Source organism: Melospiza melodia, chromosome 4, assembly GCF_035770615.1.
Source record: "Melospiza melodia melodia isolate bMelMel2 chromosome 4, bMelMel2.pri, whole genome shotgun sequence".
Classification (NCBI taxonomy): Eukaryota; Metazoa; Chordata; class Aves; order Passeriformes; family Passerellidae; genus Melospiza; species Melospiza melodia.
The window spans coordinates 4,626,545-4,648,897 of record NC_086197.1 but is presented as its reverse complement, the minus strand read 5'-3'; the positions used below and the strand labels follow the sequence as shown (position 1 = coordinate 4,648,897).

General features: G+C 43.5%; 3 protein-coding genes across 7 annotated transcripts in view; 1 reads left to right on the top strand and 2 right to left on the bottom strand.

The window, feature by feature from the left end:
* TAF3 (TATA-box binding protein associated factor 3) overlaps positions 1 to 827 on the bottom strand; it is a 115,851-nt gene extending 115,024 nt beyond the window's left edge. Inside the window, exon 1 of the mRNA XM_063153698.1 lies at positions 594 to 827. Coding sequence (XP_063009768.1) covers positions 594 to 759 — 166 coding nt within the window. The 5' untranslated portion in view covers positions 760 to 827. The remainder of the gene's footprint in view (positions 1 to 593) is intronic.
* Positions 828 to 2,759: 1,932 nt separating this feature from the next.
* ATP5F1C (ATP synthase F1 subunit gamma) lies at positions 2,760 to 10,514 on the bottom strand. 3 transcript variants are annotated; one of them, XM_063153695.1, is made up of 10 exons: positions 10,425 to 10,514; positions 8,712 to 8,746; positions 7,687 to 7,818; positions 7,144 to 7,348; positions 6,594 to 6,737; positions 6,159 to 6,223; positions 5,400 to 5,555; positions 4,303 to 4,399; positions 3,462 to 3,499; positions 2,760 to 2,899 (listed from the first exon to the last, which is right to left on the bottom strand). In XM_063153695.1, the coding sequence occupies exons 1-9, from the start codon at positions 10,466 to 10,468 to the stop codon at positions 3,493 to 3,495; spliced, it is 885 nt and encodes a 294-aa protein (XP_063009765.1). In that variant the 5' UTR covers positions 10,469 to 10,514; the 3' UTR covers positions 2,760 to 2,899; positions 3,462 to 3,492. The 3 variants fall into 3 exon arrangements, with proteins under 3 accessions (XP_063009765.1, XP_063009766.1, XP_063009767.1); XM_063153696.1 differs by lacking the exon at positions 3,462 to 3,499; XM_063153697.1 differs by lacking the exons at positions 2,760 to 2,899; positions 3,462 to 3,499 and having other exon boundaries at positions 4,299 to 4,399.
* A 73-nt stretch (positions 10,515 to 10,587) lies between these two features.
* Positions 10,588 to 20,882, top strand: KIN (Kin17 DNA and RNA binding protein). Of its 3 annotated transcripts, none has more exons than XM_063153693.1 (13): positions 10,588 to 10,760; positions 11,314 to 11,408; positions 12,261 to 12,304; positions 12,400 to 12,522; positions 13,548 to 13,729; positions 14,624 to 14,672; positions 15,033 to 15,090; positions 17,035 to 17,155; positions 17,634 to 17,684; positions 18,062 to 18,130; positions 18,630 to 18,729; positions 18,986 to 19,086; positions 19,929 to 20,882. In XM_063153693.1, exons 1-13 carry the CDS (start codon positions 10,647 to 10,649, stop codon positions 19,989 to 19,991), a joined length of 1,170 nt encoding a protein of 389 aa, XP_063009763.1. In that variant the 5' UTR covers positions 10,588 to 10,646; the 3' UTR covers positions 19,992 to 20,882. The 3 variants fall into 3 exon arrangements, with proteins under 3 accessions (XP_063009763.1, XP_063009761.1, XP_063009764.1); XM_063153691.1 differs by having other exon boundaries at positions 17,032 to 17,155; XM_063153694.1 differs by lacking the exons at positions 17,634 to 17,684; positions 18,062 to 18,130; positions 18,630 to 18,729; positions 18,986 to 19,086; positions 19,929 to 20,882 and having other exon boundaries at positions 17,035 to 17,626.
* Positions 20,883 to 22,353: the final 1,471 nt, after the last annotated feature.

Below are 22,353 nucleotides of genomic sequence, written 5' to 3'. Positions count from 1 at the left end.
TGTCCCCCAGATCCCTGCCCAAACCAACCCCTCTGTGCCCCCCAGACCCCTGCCCAAATCCACTTCCCTATGCTCTCCTGCCCTATTCCCCAGACCCTTGCTCTCCCCCAATCACACCTCCCCATTCCCCACACCTCTCCTGCCCGGTCCCCCAGCACTACCAAAATCCCACCTCTCCGTGCCCTCCTGCCCTGTCCCTCAAAACCCCGCCCTGCCCAAATCCCACCTCTCGGTGCCCTCCTGCCCTGTCCCCCAGCACTACCAAATCCCACCTCTCGGTGCCCTCCTGCCCTGGCCCCCAGCACTACCAAATCCCACCTCTCGGTGCCCTCCTGCCCTGGCCCCCAGCCCCAGCAGTGCCCAAACCCCTCCCTGTGCTTTCCTGCCGTGCCCAAATCCCCCCTCCCGTGCTCCTGCGTGCCCCAGCAGTGCCCAGCGCTGCTTCCTTGGCGGGATGGCCGAGACCGGCAGGGCTCAGGGAGCTCGCTCAGCCCGGACCCTGCTCAAGCAGGGCCCCTCACAGAGCCCTCCGAGAACCGCGTCCAGCCGATCCCCCCGGCCCAGCCCCAGCCCCAGCCCCAGCCCGCACTCACAGAGCTCGCAGTAGCGGTGGCAGCCCCGGCCCAGCCCCTGCAGGTACCGCTGCAGCACGTCGGTGAGCAGGTCGCAGGCCGAGACCTGCACGGAGTCCCAGCCGAGGGCCTGGCAGATCTGCGCCACCGACACCCGCAGCAGCCAGCGGGAATAGGTCTCGCACATCCCGCCGGGGCCGGGCGCCGCGGGAGCTCTCACGCACCGCCCGCCACCGCCGCCATCGCCGCCGCCATCTTGGCGCCGCCCCGCCCCCGCCAGGCAGCGCCGCTCCAGCGCCGAGCGCATCGAGCGGGGCGGAGCGCGGGATGCGCGCCCGGGGCGCCCAGGGCCGCGTCCTGCTGCTGAGGGGACACGCGGGAAAAGGTGAAAATATCAATATTGGTACCTCGCTGGGGCCGGGAGAAGGTAAATATATCAATATCGGCACCTCCTTGGGGGCGGGAGGAGGTAAATGGATCAATATCGGTACCTTGGCATCGCTAAATGTCCCCCAGTGCCTCAAGGGATCTCACAGGAAGGATGCGACAAGGCTCTTTCCAAGGGTAGGGAGTGACAGGACAGAGGAATGTCTTCAAGCTGAGTTTGGGATGGGATGTGCGGAAGAAATTCTGCACTGTGGAGGTGATGAAACACTGCCACAGGGTGCCCAGGGGGATTGTCCCAGTCGTGGCAGCATTCAAAGTTAGGATAACGGGGCTCTGAGCAACCCGGGATAGTGCAAAGTGTCGCTGCCCATCGCAGCGGGTGCTACAAGATCATCTTTAATGTCCCCTCTAACCCAAACCATCCCGTGATTCTATGACCTCTAGAAATAATCTCAGTATCTCTAAAGAAATATCGCAATTAACCTATTGAATTAATATCTCTTAATCTATTAATCTAATTAATAACTCTCAAGAAATATCTCAGACAGCTGTCAAGAGGATGGTGCCAGACTCAGAATTCTAACTGATGTCCAGTGAAAGGATAAGGAGCAATGGCTGTAAACAAAACCACATCACAAGGAGTTTCACATCATCAAGAGGAAGAACTTCCTTGCACAGAGGGTGGCAGAGCACTGGAACAGGCTGCCCAGGAAGGTTATTTTCCTCTTTTTTTTTTTCTTTCCAGCTGGATGGAACACCAAACTGGCAGCAATGAGGAAAAAGTGTTTCTGGGTGAGTTGTTTAATTGGGGAAAAAAAAAAAAAAGTAGGAAAAGGAGGGAACTCTGGTGGCAAAAAGGATCCAGAAAGAAAATGTAGGAGGTGCAAGGAGGAGCAGCACAGCTCTTACAGTGGTGGCTGTGGAGATACACAAGAGCTAAACTAAGAAGCTGCATGTAACTAATCAGAGCATGGAGGACAGAACTGTAAGTAGCAGAACTCTAGTATGAAAACCTGATTAGTTCATAAATTTTGCTTTATCAGTAGTCTGTCACACTCACATCTCCCATCTGCAGCCTGAAGATGACCTGGACTCTGAACCAAGTCCTGAAGCTCCTGGTTTAGTTAACATCCACCAAAGTGTGAGCTTCTCTGGCCACCCTGTGCCAGGGCCTCACCCTCTCACAGTAAAGAATTTATTCCCAATATCCAGTCTATCCCTGCCCTCCATCAGTTTAAAGCCATTGCCCCTTGTCCTGTTCCACGCCCTGATCCAGAGTCCCTCCCCAGCTCCCCTGGATCCCCTTCAGATGCTGAGGTCTCCCTGGGACCTTCTCTTCTCCAGCTCTCAGGGTGTCTCCAAGCAGAGGTGCCCCAGCCCTCTGACATTTACATTTCTCTGCACACACTGACCATGCTTTAAACTGTGCATTCTGAACAACCTCTGCAGTGACTCACATAATCACATCAGTTAATGTTAAAAATTCAACATCTGCAAACAATAGCAATACAAAATGAAGAGATCAGTGTTCCAGCTGTGTGATGCAGAGGTTATTCCAGTCTCCTCCTGCAGCCCACAATGCAATGTACCTCCCAAAATAGGTCACTTCATCTTCCAAAGCAGGGTGAAGTCAGAAAATCTCTTCCACTCTTCAAAAGAAACATCCACTTAAATGTTTCATGTGGCAAATAAATTAAAAGTGTAGAGCACAGACTTAAAAAATAAAGTTTCAAAGCACACCCAAGCCCAACCCAGATATTTAGACTCCAAGAGCATTTGCTCCACAGACAAGCAAAAGAATCTCTTTCATGGAGGTGGTTTATTTTAAGAATTTACAGATTTCTGGGGCTTTTCCACTTCTTCACAAGATAACAGAGCAGTCTTGTCAACACAGACACAGGCAGGCTAAACCACATATGCTCAGAAGAGCTCCTCTTCACCTGTAAGGAAGATTGAAACAAATTAAAACCTTTTCATCTATTTATGTATTTATTTTAAACTCCTATCTTCCCCAATTTGAATACTTCACTAATATTCCTTACCACCCCCCAACTATTCATCAAATCTATTTTTTTCTTATATTTTAAATTTCAAAATTTTTCTTATATTTTAGATTTTGAATATGTTCATGTTAGTACAGAAACCTCTTTAGGTATGTCTTTATATACAGACATTTTTAAGCAATTGCATTAAGTCAGGCCACTATGCAAAAATTCAAACAGTAATTGCAAATTAATATCCAATAATAGAGAACAAAATAAACCCCACAGAAAATTATAATTCATATGGGATTATGCTCCCATGGACATAGTTTCCTTAAAATTAGTGAAAATTAAGAACTCTTTGGACAAATTCAAACTAAAAATGTCCATTTTCACAGCTGTTCAGGAAGAAAAGTTTCTGTCTGACCAAAACCATTTAATTCTGACTTCCTGATCTGATTTCATATTTTCTGTGTTCATTAATTTCAAACACAATCCAGTTTCTGTGACACAACTTTACCTCTTGGCTTTGGCTGAAGCGCTTTTTCCGATTAATCCCTGGTTATGGTATTATGAGAGAAAACAAAACAAGCAGGTTAGGAAGCAACTCATGCAAATTCAGGCAAAACTCTGCATGGATTTATGACCACAAATGTATTGTGAGGAGCACAATACAGCACCAAAATCATACAAAGTACAGGTTCCATGCATTCTGTCAATACACAGGATATGAACACATGGATTTCCATACAGAGCAGAAATTTTGAACTGTTACAGTAATACACATGAGCTACATGCAGTTACAAATTGTGGTCTAAGCCCACACATTTGTAACCTGCAGCACACACACCTGCACAAAACCTCATCCTCAGGCAGACAAGCAAAATGCTCAACTTCAAGTAAAATACATATTCCATATGAAAATATAAAATATTGTGGAAATCCCCTCCTTGCAAACCCAGCCCCAAACTCTCAGCTTCTGAACACCTGATTTATCCAAAAGCATTTCAGTCACACCTTTTGCTCTCCCCCACTCAACACTACTGGGCTATTTGACCAGGCAAAGTAGGAAATGTCCAGGTAAAAGGGAGGAGAAGGTAAATCCACCAAAGGCCAGGAGGAAAACCCTCACCTCTCCAGCAAGGATGCATGGTGAGGCTGAAGATCTATTTCACCAGCTTTTAAACTGCACTTGATCAGAAAAAACTGCCAAACTTCTCTCTGGTTAGTAGAACTGCACAAGCTGAAAAGCTTGGGAGCCATGCCAGGTTTTAGGGAATCCCAAAATCTGCCTGTTCCCCTGGCACACAAGCAGCACATGAGTGCAAGAGCTCTGAGGGCACCTTCCCACAAATACTCACAGAGCAGCAGCACCAGAGATGATCTCAATGAGCTCCTTGGTGATGACGGCCTGACGGGTGCGGTTGAAGGTCAAGGTCAGCTTGTCAATCATCTCAGCTGCAACAAGGCAAGGTTGGAGTTCAAACACAAAATCAGCGTAGAAATGTCTATAAATGCACATCCAGAGAGGCTGGATGGGCACAATATCCAAGAGGCTTGTGAACTACTGCAATACCAAGTAGCAATACAAGGCTTAGTGCCTCTTGGCATTTGCAAGTGTCAAATAGTGCCAAATACCAGAGTGCTCCTGACATTTTTTCCTTACAGGTAATATCACCAGTAAACAATCTGAGAATTCAGCTTGTCACTTAAACATCTGCAGAACAGCTGGCAGACTTGTAAATACCAGGCATGACACAGCTTATTGTAACACAAGACAAGCAGGCATCATTTGTTTTGAAATTAGATTTCACTGTCAATTAACTGCATTGTTCTTTCCTTCAAGTTGTGGCAAATGGAGACAGATTTTTCTCAGTATTTCTTCTCAATTATTTCTAAGCACAGCAGTATCACCTCTTTCTCTCAAGTTAGTCATCAGAGCCATGCCTACCACTGCAGGCAGCCCAACTGCACATCACATCAGCTTCACACAATCACCAGTATCCTGCCAAAGCATATCTACATATTCTCTACTTGCTCCATGACAGATGATTTTTTAACTATTGTTTGTTTTCCCACCTTTAAATTGCACTGCACTAATTATATTTGCTGAACGAGTAAGTACAGATTTATAAAAATTCAGGAAATCCTCAGAGCAGCCACATGAAAGGAGCACAGAGAATATTTAGCCATTACAAGACTAGTTTAGTATTTCATATGCCTTTTAAAATAATCTGTTATTGCATTTCCAGTCCTAGGCCTGTTTCTTGGCAGCAATCCCTCTCTCCAGGGACTAAATACAGTTTGAAACAAAATCTGTTGAACTGGCTCAAAAAAACAACTCAAAATGGAGTTAAGATAGGAAACAGCTGATTTTTGAAGTGAAGTATCACACAAAGGGGGGTCAGCACTTTCCTGCTGAACAAGTGAAGTCCTGCAGAACCAGGGAGGAGCTTACAGGCATTCTTGCTGGCGTTGTCCATGGCAGTCATCCTGGCGCTCTGCTCGCTGGTGGTGGATTCCTTCAGGGAGTAGTACAGAATGTTTGCTAGCGTGAACTCCTGGTAGTTCCTCAGCACATCAGCATCAATGTCATCATAGATACTCAGGCTTTCTGCAAAACATGCAGCAGCAGGCTTACACGCAGCCAGGATTTACTACTTCCAGCAAAATGCAATGACATGGAGAAGTTTCCTTGGCTGGGCTGTTTCAGTACTTAAGGCAGCACAGAGGGATTTTCTGAACATGTTATGTGTACCTTCAGAATCTCTATGCTAGTTATAATTCTTTTAGTGATTTCAATTCAATATTAGAAAGTCAGACCAAAGCAAAATACATTATTGCCATATTATGTTTAACCTTCCCATACAGTGCTGCAGAAACATTTGGGGGTATTTTTAGTGAGCAGTGAAAAGTCACTCACTACTCAGACTATTCAGTGCTGAAAATTTTGGAACTGACAGAATTTACATATGCACAAATCTTGCTTGAGACAGAATCTCCAACCAGAATTAGTATCACCTTTCCTTTTAACCTCCTTGCCCCACAGCACCTTTGTGAGCCAGCCTTGGACTGATTTAGAACAAGACAAAACCATCTGTTAAACTATGATACAAGCACCATAATAAGATGCTTTAATATCATATTCCCATTTTCAGAGTACTTTTCTTGTGACTTATCACTGCATTTAAGTGCTGGTTTCTAGCTCCCTACTTACCAGAGCCAGCCACAGTTTCAAAGGAGAAGATTGGTTTTTCATCAGTCTTGTAAGAGATGACAGACCTGCATAAAAAGAGTAAAACAGGCTCTTCAGTTCAACTGAACTGACTCTAAACTGAATGGTTCAAATCAAATTAGAATAGACAAATTCTGGCTTTCCAATGCCACAAAGTTTTGTGATAACCCTGATGAAAAGATCTTGGATACCATGTGGATATAAGAATGTGTTGACTGTAAATATAACAGCTATACACAAGTTAAAAGGGAGTTCCAACCACAGAAAAAACAGCCCAGTTCTTGACAAACAACAAAATCAAGAAGCAAAGTGAATATGCCAAATCACAGTCAGTTTTCATACAACTTCATTGGGCCAATATACTCTCTGAGGCATTCTGCCAGGTATTTTCCCAGTGAAGTTTCAGTTCCACCTTACCTGAAGCGATTGTAGATGACAGAGCCTTCATCAAACTCGTACCCAGAGTTTAACAGCTCCAGAGCAATGGCTGAAGCGTCCCCAAAGCTGGGAGGTCTCCGTCCCACCTCTTTGAATGTCAGCAGGAAATAGTTGCCATGTGTCCTGCAGCAACAACAAACCTGTGTTAGAGCCAAGTGGAGGCTCTAAAGTACAAGAGCAGCAAGACTTACTAGAAGTAACTGTAACTTAGGAGTGTTTAGAATGAAACAATTTACTGAATTAGAGTCAGAAAGAAACTTTGCCTTTAGTTAAATTACCACAGCTTCACAATGCACACATGTAACAGCACCAGTTGCCAGCTTTCAGACTTTTATTTCAAGAATATAACAGTGCTGTGTAACAGTTTCCCAAATTGTGTATCAAAACCACCTTCTGGGTATTTGCAGATTTTTTTTGCAGGAATTTGAATTTAACACAGTTCCCTTAAATGCAATTTCCTGCCTGTCTTGAAATTTCTACCACAGAAAACAAAACTCCAAACTGCAGTTTTGGGCCCCATCCTTTTTACCTTTGAAGCAGGCCTCTGATCTTGTCACCTACTCCAACCACCATAACCTCTTTCCCTGCATTTGAGAGGTTGGTAATCTCATTCTTCAGGGTTTTAGCAATGGATGTGTGGATAGCACCACACAGGCCTCGGTCAGAGGACACACCAATGAGGAGATGCTTCTTCTTGTCCTCAGGTGCCTTTATTTCTGCTTTCTCATAAAGAGCTGAAAAAAAAATAAAATTACATTTTTCAAGGGTGGCAAAAAAAAAGAAAGTAAGTAATAAAAAATGCTCTGAATTATTCTAACTAAAACCAATACCAAAGAGGCTCCAGATCTCAGCTAGATTAATTTTATTTCCTTTGCAATTGTTCCAAGCTTGCACATGGTCAGACCAGATGTGAGCAAGAAACATTTCAAAGGCAGTCACAGCTCTGATCACATCAGTGAAGTCCACTGTGCAAACAGACTACTGGGAGGTTAAAAAGCCTTGGCATTTTATCACCAGTATGAAAATCTCCTCCTCTGCTCCCCCCTCATGAAGTGCCAGATGTTTCTCTCACACAGAGCTCCTGTTCCATAGACCCTTGCAGGCTTCAGCTCCCTCTCAGCTCTTGCATATTTGGCTGCAGACACCATCTTCATGGACTTGGTGATCTTCTGGATGTTCTTGATGGACTTCAAACGCCTGGTGACTGCAGGGTTAAGGGTTCAAGGTCAGAGACTCTACCGGGCATAACAACTCAAACCCAAACAACAAAATGCCAGCAAGAGCCATCCAAAAAGATTTTGCCACGTTCCTCAAAGAAGAAGAAATAAATAAACAAACAGCACACAAATAAACCTCATAAGAGACGTTGATGTAAGAACATAGCTGACACAAGTTCATCTTTACAATACAGACATTATTTTTTTCAGACATGACATTCATTTAATATTTATCCCACCATGAAGTCTATTTGCCATTCTCTTTACTTCCAAATCTACCTGTTTCACAAATATATTATTTGAGGTATAATGTCTTCTTTCACAGATGACAAGCAGAGAAAATAAACAAAAAGTTCCCACAGTATGAAGACAGAATAAATTTCCTTCTCTATTTAGACTGTGGTAAAATGACATTTATAAAAACACTAATGGAAAAAGAAACCAAAACAGGTATCCCATTGACAAGCACAATTCCAAGGCAATATCCCTGTTTAAGAACTATGAGGGATGGCTTAAGGAAGCATTCTCACACTAAAACCATTCAGTCAATCCCTTTTCCCCCCAAATGCTTCATAAAAGCACAAGGAAAGAAACAAAAGAGAAACTAAGGTAACTCTTAGAGGTAAGCAGAAATCTGGTTTAGCACATATGATAAAAATATTTTTTAAAATCTATTTGAGTAAAACTATAAAAAGACATCTAAATTACTGCTAAAACCTCTTCTGAAGGACACTTGTTTAATGTAATTAGCACTGCAGGCCTGTATATCATTATGTATCACAATCATTTTACCCAACAGAGGATAAAGAGAATTATATTTTAACATGTGGTTTTCCTGCAACATTTTCCCCTCTCAAGAGCAGACAGAACCTTTACTTACTGTCTTTTAGCGTTGCCATATTCCTGACTTGGCCCCTGCAAAGGAATGCAGGAGAAATTAGGATAATTCACTAGCTCTCCACAAACCAACACCTCCCAAGGGCAAGTCCCTTTCAGAGGGATGGAAATTCAAAGATTTGCTGCAGCCACTCTGACCTGTGGCTTGTATGCACACCTTCATCCTTCCCTACCTGTATAATTTCACAGAATCAATGAGGTTGGAAAAGACCTCTGAGATCATCAAGTCCAACCTATGACCAAACACCCCCTTATCAACCAAACCACCGAGTGCCACATCCAGTCTTCCTCCAGACACCTCCAGGGACGGTGACTCCTCAACCTCCCTGGGCAGCCCATTCCAATGCCTAATTACACTTTCCGTGAAGAAATTGCTCCTAATGTACAACCTAAACCTATGATCTTGTGTCCTGCTGCTGGCTGCCTGGCAGAAGAGGCCAACTCCCACCTGACTGCACTTTGCTGTCAGGGAGCAGTAGAGTGATAAGGTCACGCCGAGCCTCCTTTTCTTCAGGCTGAGCTCCCCCAGCTGCTCTGGGGGACCTGGGCCCCTTCCCCAATCCCAGTGCCCTTCTCCAGCCCCTTCCCCAGTGCCACTGCCCTTCTCCGGACCCTTCCCCAATCCCACCGCCTCCTTCTCCAGCCCTTTCCCCAGTCCCAGTGCCCTCCTCCAGCCCCTTCCCCAATCCCAGTGCCCTTCTCCAGCCCCTTCTCCAGTGCCACTGCCCTACTCCAGCCCCTTCTCCAGTCCCTTCCCCAATCCCACTGCCCTTCTCCAGCCCCTTCTCCAGTCCCACTGCCCTTCTCCGGACCCTTCTCCAGTCCCACTGCCCTTCTCCAGCCCCTTCTCCAGTGCCACTGCCCTTCTCCAGTCCCTTCCCCAATCCCACTGCCCTTCTCCAGCCCCTTCTCCAGTGCCACTGCCCTTCTCCAGCCCCTTCTCCAGTCCCTTCCCCAATCCCACTGCCCTTCTCCAGCCCCTTCTCCAGTCCCACTGCCCTTCTCCGGACCCTTCTCCAGTCCCACTGCCCTTCTCCAGCCCTTTCCCCAGTCCCAGTGCCCTTCTCCAACCCTTTCCCCAGTCCCAGTGCCCTTCTCCAGCCCTTTCCCCAGTCCCAGTGCCCTTCTCCAGCCCTTTCTCCAGTCCCTCTGCCCTTCTCCGGACTCGCTCCAGCACCTCAATGTCCTCCCTGAACTGAGGGGCCAGAACTGGCCCAGGACACAGAAAGGTTTAACGCGTTACCCACCGCCTTGGTTAATGACACGGGGCAAACGAGGGCATTAGAAGGGCAAATTAGAAATAAAAAAAAAATAATTTTAAACAAAGCTTCGTGCAGTGCAATTCGTTTCTAAATTCTATTAAAATGAAGCATAGGAAGCCGCACCATTTCCTGGCCAGAGCAGGGTCTCCTGCCAAATCTCTCCTTTAACCCTTGCCTGTCCCATTCACCCACCCCCACCAAGGACGGACCCTCCATCCCTGCGGGTCCCCGCTGCCCTCATCTCCCGGTCCCGGCTCCGCCACCACCCCTCAGAGCCCACAGCCCCTCACGGGCCGCCCGCGACCGCGACCCCGCCGCCCGCAGGCGCCGCACGGCCGAGGGAAGCCATCCCCCCCCCCACCCCGCAGGGCCACCCCGGCCATCGGGACGCGCTCCCCCGTGCCCACAGCGCCCGTCCCAGCCCGTGGCGGTACCATTGCGGCTGGACCAGCACGACCGCGGCGCCCCGGGCGAACATGGCGGCGCCTCCACCACAGCCCCGCTGAAGGTCAGCGCGCCCGCACCGCGCCTGCGCCGCCCCGCCGGGATCCGCTTCCAGGGCGCCGCCGCCATTTCCGGAGGGGGCGGGATCGGGAGCGGGACCGGGAGCGGCGCCGGGTCGGGAGCAGGATCAGGATCGGGACGGGACCGGCATCATGGGCAAGTCGGATTTCCTCAGCCCCAAGGCCATCGCCAACCGCATCAAGTCCAAGGGGCTGCAGAAGCTGCGCTGGTACTGCCAGATGTGCCAGAAGCAGTGCCGCGATGAGGTAAATGGGGGCGCGCTGGGGTCCCCGGTCCTGCGGGCGGCTCCGGTCTCCGTCTGAGGACGCCCAGTCCCGGTTCTCCCAGGGTCAGGGCCCCTTGGTTCGGGTCAGCTCGTGTGACAGCTGCGATCTCATGGGATCACAGGATGGTTTGGGTTGGGAGGACCTTAAAGATCATCTGCTTCCAACCTCTGCCATGGGCGAGGACACCTTCCACTGTCCCAGGCTGCTCCAAGCCTGTCCAGCCTGGCCTTGGACACTGCCAGGGATCCAGGGACAGCCACAGCTTCTCTGGGCAACCTGAGAAGCCTCAGGGCCTCCCCACCCTCACAGAGAATTATTTCTTCCCGATATCTTATCTAACTCTCCTCCCTATCAGTTTAAAGTCATTGTCCCTTGTCCCACCAATTTCTTTCCCAGTATTATTGAAGGGAACAAAGTGGGAGCTGCGATCACACCTGTAGGAGTTTATTTGTAGGATTTTAGTACTCTCTTCATTCTATGAGTGTTGCAAATTGAGACAAAGACAAGCCAAGTATTTATTTCTGCTTTATAGAATGGCTTCAAGTGTCACTGCATGTCTGAGTCCCACCAGAGGCAGTTGCTGCTGGCTTCTGAAAATCCTCAGCAATTCATGGATTATTTCTCTGAGTAAGTTTTCTGTGTATTCTTACCCAGATCTTTATCCCCATTTCAGGTCTGCACAGCCACACCCCTAAGGCCCAATAACATATAATTGAAGACACTTGGTTGTGATACATGTTCGTGTCACCTTTTCTTGTAATTGAAAATTTAGGCATTTCCACCTTTAAACTTTAGGTAGGAGATTTCAAGAAGCCGTGATTTTAGTAAAAATTTACAGTTTTGTCTCGTGTTTTAATCCTGTTTAAAGTTGCTGTGTGTTACCAATACATCACCTTTCTGTCCCCACTGAGTGACTGCCACACACACATGAGCTAAAAGAGCCATAACAGAGAGAGAACAAGTCAGGGGAGGGACTGACATCCCCCAGCTTCTCCCAGGCCTTTGTCCAGCTGACCTGCATGACAGCTGGGATGACTGCAGCTGTCCTCAGCACGAGTTTGAAGTGAGGCTTTATGCTGCAGCCCTGGAATTAGCAGGGAGATGAGTGATCCATCTGCCCCATCCACTCCTCTGCCCTTTGTCCTGCCCTGTGCTCTGTGTCAGTCGGCCTGGGAAGACATCTGGTAACCAAATGCCAGCAATTAGTGGGAAGTGTTGAGATTCCTCTGCTCCATTTTATCCCTCTGAGAGGCTGTTACTCTCTTGGATATTTAAGGTGTGTGCATGTATCATGTTGTGCTTCATCCTGTATTTAATCCTGGCCTACTGAAAAAGGGAAATGTGTCTGAATATCGTCATGCTCAGCTCAAAAGAATAATCAGATTTATACTCCAGATGTTTATTTGTTAATGACAACAGAAAACTGCTTCTTAGTTGTTAAAGTTTTACTAAAAATGCCTTTTTTTTTTATTTCCTAAGGGAATTCCGAAATGATTTCCTAGAATTGCTCAGGAGGAGATTTGGTAAATGTTTTGCTGTTTGTTTGTTTGTTTGTTTTAGTGTCTTGTTGGTTCAGTGCAAGCCTAATAATAATAATAATAATAATTCTTTGCTTTAGGAACAAAGAGAGTGCACAATAATATTGTGTACAATGAATACATCAGCCATCGAGAGCACATCCACATGAATGCCACACAGTGGGAGACACTGACTGATTTTACAAAATGGCTGGGGAGAGAAGGTGAGTGCACCTGCTCAGGGTTGGGAAGTCTTAAAATTATTTGGTAATTAAATTCCTGATAATTGATCAGTAAATATTTATGCTAATTCTTTTTCTTTCTTCCCCTCCTGTATATAACATGAAAAGATTTCCAGACATATTTCTGTGCTAACCATTAGGAGTTTGCTTGTGGAAAATGTCAGAAGTCTGGGATAAGTACATCAGTTGTGAGCCTTTCCTTGTTCCATCTGCTGATCTGGATTTACTGGATACATTGCTAAATTCTAAATCAGCTTCTAACAGTTGCCATTTAAAAATTACAGATTCTTTCCACATCTGACAAGAGGCAAGCAGTTATTTTCATTCCTGGCCTAGTGGAAGGGTTAAAGCTGGAGATCTGCAGTTCTGTGTTTGGTGGGAAGAAGAGAGATTAAATGGCACTGTGGTGTGACAGAAAGTTTACTTTGGCTCTGTTCTGCAGGATACATCCAGCAGTTACAGAGTGTTTGGAAAGTCACTCTAGCCAGGCTCAGTAACAACAGCACAGTGCTGCAATATTTCCTTTAGTATGACACTGTGAGTGTGTGTCATTTATACATGTTAGATTTCTGTCTTCTTCCTTGTTAGAACAGTGGGAAGGAAACATTTTCTTCAATAAGGAAAGGTTTGTAAAACACTTCATGCACTTTGTGATGTACGCTGGAAGGTGTCCAAACATATCTGAGGGCAGAAACACATGGTACAGATAATTCAAAGTCACTTTTAGTAGCCCAGTAAGGAGTGTGTTGTCTCTGGTGAAGTATCTACATTGCTACAGCGAACAAATTACACAGTTTTATTTGTCCTTACTTTCTACATCTCATATCACTTTGCTGACAAATCTTATGGCTACTGCTTAGCTCTAATTGCAGTTCTGCTGTTCCTAAGGCCTGCCTTTTGCAGCTTTCCCAAAACCCTCTGATTTTAAGGATTCCCACAAACTTGGACTGAAAATGATCTTGATATTGTTAACACTAATCTGACTTTGTTTTGCCTTGACTTTTTAGGTCTTTGCAAGGTTGATGAGACCCCTAAGGGCTGGTACATTCAGTACATCGACAGGGACCCAGAGACCATTCGCAGGCAGCAAGAACAAGAGAGGAAAAAGAAACAGGACCTTGATGATGAGGAAAAAACTGCCAAATTCATTGAGCAGCAAGTTAGAAGAGGTTTGGAGGGGAAAGAACTGGTGAGAAAAATTGCACTGTGTGTGAACCTTCAGCTCAAAGCTCCTTGTGGTTAAGTCAGTGGGGAATTTGATGCTGCTGGAATCCTTGACTGGTATTTCCTTTGCTTCCTAACTTGGAGTTACATTGTACCTAGCTTGCAGTAGTAATAAGGAAGTAATAATTACTGCTCTTCCAGTGATTAGTGATTTAAAAATCACTCTTGAATTTAGGAAGGGGCAGCAAACAATCCATTAAGCTGCATCATGTCTTCATTTATGGAATTTCACAACCAATAGGGCTGCAGATAACAAGTACCTGGTGCATGGAGAAGGCTGAGATAAATAACCAGTGGGCTCTGGCATAATCAAGTTCACAAAGTGAAAAGTTCTATTTTGGTGGTGCTGGTGTGGTTATTTGGGATCTGTTTACTTGGCATCATGCCATGACCCCCATACATGTTGCCTGGAGCTAAAATCTCCCATTTGATCCTGGGTATTGATGGGTACATTTAAATCCTGTTGTAAACAATTACCTGCTTCTTAATTTAAAACTAATTGAAATTTAAATGGCCTGAGCCTTTGGTGCTTAAAAATTGGAAAGGTACCAGAATTTCCTTCTTTGAGTTAGCAGTCTGTCCAGAAACCAGTCACATCATGCTAGATAGAGAAAACTGCTGCAGCAAGGCCACTTGCCTTTAATGCTGGAATTGAGCAAGTTTAGGCAGCATCTCTGTTAACTGGAGAGTTTTGCACTGGAGCCTGTAATGAGATGATGTTTTCAAGTTTGATCTTTTATAAATCAAACCAGCTTGAATATTATAGTTACTGTCTGTAATACTGAGCTAATCAATGATTATGATATCTTGACTCAGTTTTCTGTTTGATTCTTTAAATGTGCTTTGTGTTTTTTGGCAGGAAATGCCAGTCTATACTGAACTGAACAGAGAAAACGAAGAAGAAAAAGGTAACTAGATTTTGATGGATGTAATTTTCTGGAACCTACTGGAGCTGATTCTGTGAAATCAGTGAAAATGAGAAAATTTTGTGAGATTTTGGAACTGATTCAAATGAAATGAGCATTGAAGCCTGCTTGGTTCTTCATAAAATGTTTTGAGATCAATTATAAAAAGCACTAGAAAATGGAAATACAGAGTATTCTGTATTACAAAATTTAATTTACTTTAAAAGCTAAACCAAAATATAGATTAGTAAATATTTTCAAATTTGTGCTTCTTTTCTATTTGCAGATTTTAAAAATTGTTAACATCCTTCAATGCAGTTATTTGTAAAGATAGAAACAGAGTAACATCTCTTTATTTTTTAGTTACATTTAATTTAAACAAAGGAGCAAGTACTTCAGTCGCAGCATCTTCTAAAACAAGGTGAGAAAAGAATTTAAGGCCAACCTTTATTGATACAAAGAACTTCTATGACAGTGATATTTGTGTGAACAGGAAGGTTTGTCTTGTCCTGAAATATTTGGAGTCTAATCTGTCATCCTCTGTTGGGATTCACAAGGGTGACTAAGTGACTTCATGGTTGGTTTTGTATTTGAAATGATGAGTGGGTGTATCTTAAATGGGAGCTGTGAGGAGCCTTGTTGAATTCAGATGTCCATAAAATAATAGTTAGTTACAGCTTCCTCCATGGAGGGTGGGAAGGGGATCCAGCCAAAGCATTTGCAGTGATGCCATCCAGCCCCAGCTGCCTTCTATGAATGGATATTCCTGACTGGTTAATTTTGGTTCCTAAAAGGTTTCATTGCCTTGTCTAATTGGAGACAATGCTTTCTTTGGTCATCGTTTAAGCAGCTAAATCTGCCTGAAATAAATCTTCCCAGAGCTCTGGAATTTAATTGTCACTGTGTAACCACAAGCAATGCAGGACAAAAGGGATCAATAATGCAAATAATACTGACTTACAGCAGCCTGGGGAACTGTTTGATGAGCAGTACATCTTCTCATGTAAGGCAATATTGTAATTAAATGTATTCCAGGTAAAAAGAAAGCTTTTCCCTCATCTCACTCAGCTCTTAGATAAGGTATCTGATGGGATATATGCCAGGCAGAAAATGAGACAGTAAAGCAGCTCTTTGCAATAATAGAGACAGATTGCAGGCTTTAAGGAAAACTTGTAAATTATCCCTAAGCATTGAGTTGTGCTTAAGATGGTTCTGAAACTTAATCCAGACTCTCACTTGAATAGTTTCAGTGAGGAATACTGCAGGTCCTTGCTAAAATTTGGCCAAATGTGAAATCATATATCAAGTAGTCTAATTTCTTCACAGCATATACAAAATACTTATCTGTAAACTTTGAAATGGTAGTAAGTTCACAGCTAGATATGTTTATCTTCTTAAATATGGACACTGCAGTTATGTTTTAATTGTATATTGCCCTTTATGAGATTTTTTTAAGTACTTGCTATTTGATTTGTGATTTAATGTGCAATTTTGATTATTCAGATTTTCTCTGAAATATAGTTTTTCTCTTAAAGTTACTTGTACTGCAATTCCTGTCTCTTCATTCCTGTGGGGTATCTTCCCTGTGGGTGTATATCCAACATCCTCACCACAGGCAGAGCATGCAATTTGTCCTAAGGCCATATTAATTATTGCATCACTGTTCACCTCAGAGCAGCTGCCTTCATCTTTTGAGTTGACACAATATCTAAATTTTTTTACTGTGTTCAAATGCCTGTTATAAAAATGGCTGAACTGAAGCTGCCCATGGGCAGTTCCCACTTTACCTAGATGTTCCCTGATCCCTGAGATGTAACTTTTTCTGCTGATTGCTCTTTATTTTCCACAGTTAGGCTGTTTGCCTGTTTGGAATATGGTTATGAAGGTGACATTTGTTTGCTGAGTGTGGAGCTCTTTTCTACAGATTCCAGGGTGTTTTCTCCCATTGCCAGATAAGCCAAATATCTCTGTCTGGAAGGAGTTCTAGATATCTGCCCTGTCTGAGAGTTCCTCTGTCCAGATGGCTTCTCTAAAGTTTGTGCTTTCAAATTTGAAAACCTTCCTTGCAGACCAGCTTTTGTCTTCTTTGCTGAACTCAAGACCTTGATCAACTTTTTGTTTGTGCAGTGGTGACCTGGTCATGGGGCTGTGTCCATTCTGCTGCACTGCCAGCAGCGACCCTCAGTGGACATGGGGTTTGCACCCCAAGGAGATCAGTTCTAGAGGAGGAGCTGTGTAGGGTCTGCAAGGGGACTGGGACAACTGAAATCAAGCAGAGCAGCACAACCAGCTCTTCAAATGCATCTTGGGAGAGGGGAAAAAGTGTTAGGTCTGCTGTGAAAACACCATCTTACTTTTCCAGCAGTGTCCTTGGACAGAATGCACTGAAGATGGTGGAGGGGGCAGTTAAAAGAAAAGAAGTAGCTCATAGCTCTGGTCAGTCCAAAGAGAAAAAGAAGAAATCTGCACTGGATGAGATCATGGAGGTAATAATCATGCAGGATCTGTTTCTGTGCCCCTGTGACAATGTCCACTTCACCTTTGAAGTGACCTCAGACCTTCAGTTCACATGGAATTCCAACTTTCACATCTTACCAGGCAAAATAATTTCATTTCCCCATAAAAATGGTTTCATTTCTTCATAAAACTGGCTGCTCAACTCTGCCTATTCCCCAGATGACTGAGGTGTTGGGAAGTAAAGGAATACAGATTTTGCAAGAGAAGAAAATACCTAGAAACACTTGCAAAAAACAAAATACAAATCACCATCATTTTGTCATGAGTTCCTGGATTCATCCAATGGATTTATGAGGCAAGACTATACTGACTTACCCTAATTTAGGGTTTGGGGATTGTTTTTGTTCCCCACATGACATGGGGCTGGAGAATTGATTCAGAGCTGATCAAAGGCATGGGAAAGCAGTGGAAGGAAGAAGTAAATGGTGATTATTTGTTGTTCTTTAGCTTGAAGAGGAGAAGAAAAGAACATCTCGAAGAGACTACTGGTTACAGCCTGTAAGTGACTTTAAAATTATTGTTATACCAAATCCAGCCAATTCTGCATTTCTAAAGCCATTTTTTATTAGTGTAAAGATCCAAAAGCAGATTGCAAACTAAATTCACACTTATTTTCCCTTTCCTGCTCTTGACCCATTGAGGTCTGTCACATTAGATTGTGAATTCAAGTATAACTGTATGTGTCAAAGAAACCCAAGAAAGTCTTGAGGGATGCTACTTTGAGCCAGTAATTTGACAATATACACAAATTCCTGAAAGCCACATCTTCACTATTGTTGCTTCCTGCACTCTGCTGTACTGTTAATTTAGATTGTAGAATTGTTTGCATGTTTTGGCACTTCATTTTATTTTTTCTCTCCTTTCAAATCTCCCAGGAAATTATTGTAAAAATTGTAACAAAAAAGCTGGGAGAGAAATACCACAAGAAGAAGGCAGTTGTTAAGGTAAGGTGGGCTATGGGGAACACTGGTTTGGATTTTCTGGAATTAGATAATTTAGGGAGATTTGTTTCTTTGTGCTGATTGTTCAGCCTTAAGACAACACTGTTGAGGACTGAAATGTGACCTCACCTGTATTGGGACTTATTCTGGACAGGCTGTGAGCCTCTGAATTGGTTTAAGGGCATCTATTCAGTGATCTTTTCTTAAGCACAGTTTTGTCCTGTGTAGTTTGTCCCTATTAACACATCCATAATAATAATCTCTGTATCCATGGGATGTGACAACAGCAGTGCAGTTGGATTTTAACCCAAGACTAGTCAGTTCTGCACTGATATTTCAAGCTGCAGGATCTCATTTGCACATAAAATCTCCAGGCTGAAGCCCTTGCATTTTCCTGGTTTTGAAAATGCAGCATTGCAGAGTCACAATGCCAAAGTTTGTTAACTTTGAAATGTAAATTTAGAGAAAAATGTTTGGTATTTCTGTTTGCCTTTCAAAACAGGAAGTGATTGACAAATACACAGCAGTTGTGAAGGTGATTGACTCTGGGGACAAGCTGAAGCTTGATCAGACACATCTAGAAACTGTAATACCAGCACCAGGTACAGCTGTTTCCTTCTGTTTTCAGTTTCTGCCACTGCCAAACTTACATTTAATTTCTTTTATACTATAATTCATCCACTTGAAGGTACCATAACCTCTCCTGAGAAGACAGGCTGAGAGAGTTGGGGTTTTTCAGCCTGTGAAGACCTTAAAGCACCTTCAAATACTTACAGGGGGTTTATAAGAAAGGTGGGGAAAAACTTTCCAGCAGAAGTTTGGAACCCTGTTTTGTAATTTTTCCTATTTCTATTTCAGGCAAGAAAGTGATGGTATTAAATGGTGGCTACAGGGGAAATGAAGGCATTTTGGAGTCCATCAATGAGAAGAGGTTTTCAGTGACAATAACAATTGACTCAGTAAGTACCAGACATTGCAAGCTCTTGTTTACAGAGAGTTTTCCATCTGTACATGGAGAGCTTTCAGAAGGAACCATGTTATCCTTAATCCTGCCTCACAGGTGGGATTTGTGGTGTGCAGAGTTCTGTGGACAGCCCCCACCTATCAACAGCCACATATTCCCACCTGCCACAGGCTTATTCTTTGCTGTTTGCTAAGGATCTTCAAAAAGATGCTAGGGTGCTGAACTTAGCAAGTTTTGAACTTGCAAGAGATTTGGAAAATATTTTGTGTGTTTATTTTTGAACACGGCTGTTGTGGTACTGTTTTGTGGGAAGGTAAAAAATGCAAAATATGCAAGGATGTGAATTTACTCCTGCCTTTTCCAGATTGATGTGGGGCTTTATGTGCTCATTTGTTGTCTGGTTTATGGTTAACAGTCAGTCCATGCCACCATGTCTGTGTGGCTCTTTCTTTATTCTGCTCTGCAAAACCAATCTTTAAACTGATTGATAAAGCACAGATGACACTGGCTCAATGTCAATCTTCTTAAACACAGCTTGCAATTCAAAGAAGGGCTGCAGAAACTCAGCCCAGGTTGGATTCTGGAGGATTTGGGAAGAGACTGTGCAGATGCCCTGATGAGAGGGAGGAACTTTGGCACTAAAAGCAAACTGAAAGTGAAAGAGTTTCTGGGATGGTGTTGAGGCCTGGTCACATTCTGTGGTCAGGCTGAAAATTATTAATCAAAGAACATTGTATCATGAACATATCCTCTTCTCCTACTATAATCTCCCTGTTGAGAATTCAAGAAACAATTTTATTTTATGATGTTTGTTTGGTTTTTTTTGTCATTCTCCAGGGACCTTTAAAAGGGCGCAGAGTTGAAGATATCCAGTATGAAGATGTTTCCAAACTTGCCTGAGGTGCTAAATCATACATCAGAGAAGATTTTGGTTCTCAAAACCTTCTTTGTGACATCTTTCAGGCAGACACAAGACTCTACCATGTCAGGGTTTTAATTGTGTGTGTGTATGTATTTATAATGTATATAGACATTCAAAAACAGCAAACTTGATTTATTTAAAGATAGCTATTGATTTTTTGTTACATAAAATGTTTATGGAAATACTATCAGTGGAAATTTTTCATCTAATTTTATATCAAAGTTATAATATTTCCTTCAATTTCCTTTTGTAAAATGTAGCAGAGAGCTGCAAACTGGAGTATGTGGGCAGGTCCTAAAGAGACAATTACCTACAGGGAGGCAGAGTGTGTTGGAGCCAGAGGAGTTAAACAACACACTTTGCAATTTAGAGTCAAAATGGACTCTGAGTGCATGAACAAGCCATGGGATTGAGGGGATGGCAGGAAGATTACAGTGCTGCAAGGGGTTATTTCCTGGATGCTGTAAGAATGCTCTGGTTTATTATGTGCAGTCACCAGTTTATTTTTGATCAGCACAGCAGTGACAGTAGAATGCAAGTCATTACTCCTCCAGCAGGTTTGTCAGGGCTCCTGAAAATACTGATATGGAATTTATCTTCATAGGGACTTCATATGGAGCTGCTCATGGATGTTACTTGTGGAGTGTTTTGGGATGCCAGGTGAAGCTTGGCCAGATATGAATTGGGGGTTGCTTCTTTGGTTTTCCAAAGCCTTTTCCTTTCTTCCACTGTTGCTCTGCTACATGAGTAATGTTACTTGTGCTAAATGATGTAGCATTCCTTATTTTATTTTTTTAAAAGTGTCCCATTTTGTACAACGTTTAATTTCTAAGGCACTTCAGGAATAAACAGAAACCTTTCTTAGGCCAGTGTGTTTCTTACCAACCTTTCCAATGCTGTTGATTTAAGTCCACCAAAGAGCACAGTGAAGTGTTGGGTTGGTGCACCACATTATTTGGGTAAAAAAAAAAAAACATGTGGGTGGTCCTGGGGAAACTAAACTCAACTGAAGGTTGTGTGTCTCTGGAATCTATTTCCTTTCATTGCCTCAAATGGTTGATTTGTGGTTTCCAGGGGAAACCTGCACAGAACTGGGGGTCTGCAGAGGTTTAATGAAACAGCTGCTGTCTGAGGTGGCCTGGAACAGCCTCACACAGGACATCAGCTGTCTCCTCAAGCATAAAGAGTGCAGAGACTTGTGAGAACTGGAATTTACTTGTCTGTAAATTCAGGCTCTTTGTGCAGCCTGGGCTGTGTTAACAGCACTGCCCTCTCCCAGAGAACAGGCAGTGAGAGACAGGAGGGTTGTGGGGGGTAATGAGAGCAAGTGGCAGAACAGAGCAGCTTCTGTATCACTGAAAATAATCACACATGACATTCTGCAACCTGATGAATTAGAGTAAATATGTAGACAAATTGTATGGAGAAGACCAGAGAATGGTATCTCACTGAAGTGGCTGTTGCAGGATGTTGTGGAGGTCAGAAATGATGGGTGAGTTGAAAGAAGCAATAAATAATTTGTAGGAAGTTGCTGACACTTCAAGAGGAACTTTGAAGAGACATTTCAAAACCTCACTGATCCTGACACAGCTGCAAGAAAGATCCTGTACCAGCTTTTAGTGCCCAAGTGAAGGAAACCAAAGTTGGGAAGGGCAAGGAGACTACTTGAGTTCCTTTCCTAAATTAGGGCTGATGAAAAGGATAAGGCCAATGTGTTTTAGTAAGGTGTTCAAAAAGCAGAGTTTTAAATCCAGCTTCTGGTACACACACAGGTATACTTGTTTCACTACTGATCTCATTCATTGCTGAATGCTCCTGAAAAGTAAGAGATCTTTTGGGAGCTAAGCTCTCTGGAAGAGAAACTTTTAATACTGATTATTTCTATATAGTGTCAATGTTTCCCACTTTCAAAGATTTGTATATCTGTGTGAAGCCCCATTCTGATGTTGAATTTTTACAAAAGGGCTGGGGGCTGTCTGAGACTCATCTACCTAATTCCTGGCTAATATAGCAGCAACAATTATTGCAAGGACCCTCCTTATCACTGGTTAATCCATCTTTAAATACTGGAAACTACTCATAACACCCATTCCAGACCCATGTTCCTTCTCTGTTAAATTTCCTTTACTTATTGCACATCCTTCTTTTTGCCCAGTCCAACATTGTATGAACTTGTATTTTCTCCAGCAGTCTGGAAACAAAGGTGTAAGTGTTAAATACATATTAAATGTTATATTAATACAAAATAAATCTGGTCATTTGTGTTACCCACACTGCAGGAGCCACAACACTGTTACACCTCTACTATGAAATGGAGATTAGAAAACAGTAAAAATTTTA

What these genes read in the sequence shown, in the direction of transcription:
- KIN (XM_063153691.1), top strand. Translation starts at nt 10,647, where the DNA reads ATGGGCAAGTCGGATTTCCTCAGCCCCAAGGCCATCGCCAACCGCATC. An exon ending in AGAAGCAGTGCCGCGATGAG is followed by an intron (nt 10,761 to 11,313) that starts GTAAATGGGGGC and finishes TCTGCTTTATAG; the next exon opens with AATGGCTTCAAGTGTCACTG. An exon ending in AGAAGAAGGCAGTTGTTAAG is followed by an intron (nt 18,131 to 18,629) that starts GTAAGGTGGGCT and finishes CTTTCAAAACAG; the next exon opens with GAAGTGATTGACAAATACAC.
- ATP5F1C (XM_063153695.1), bottom strand. Translation starts at nt 10,468, where the DNA reads ATGTTCGCCCGGGGCGCCGCGGTCGTGCTGGTCCAGCCGCAATG. An exon ending in TATGGCAACGCTAAAAGACA is followed by an intron (nt 7,819 to 8,711) that starts GTAAGTAAAGGT and finishes TTAACCCTGCAG; the next exon opens with TCACCAGGCGTTTGAAGTCC. An exon ending in CTATGGAACAGGAGCTCTGT is followed by an intron (nt 7,349 to 7,686) that starts GTGAGAGAAACA and finishes TTTTTTTTTCAG; the next exon opens with CTCTTTATGAGAAAGCAGAA.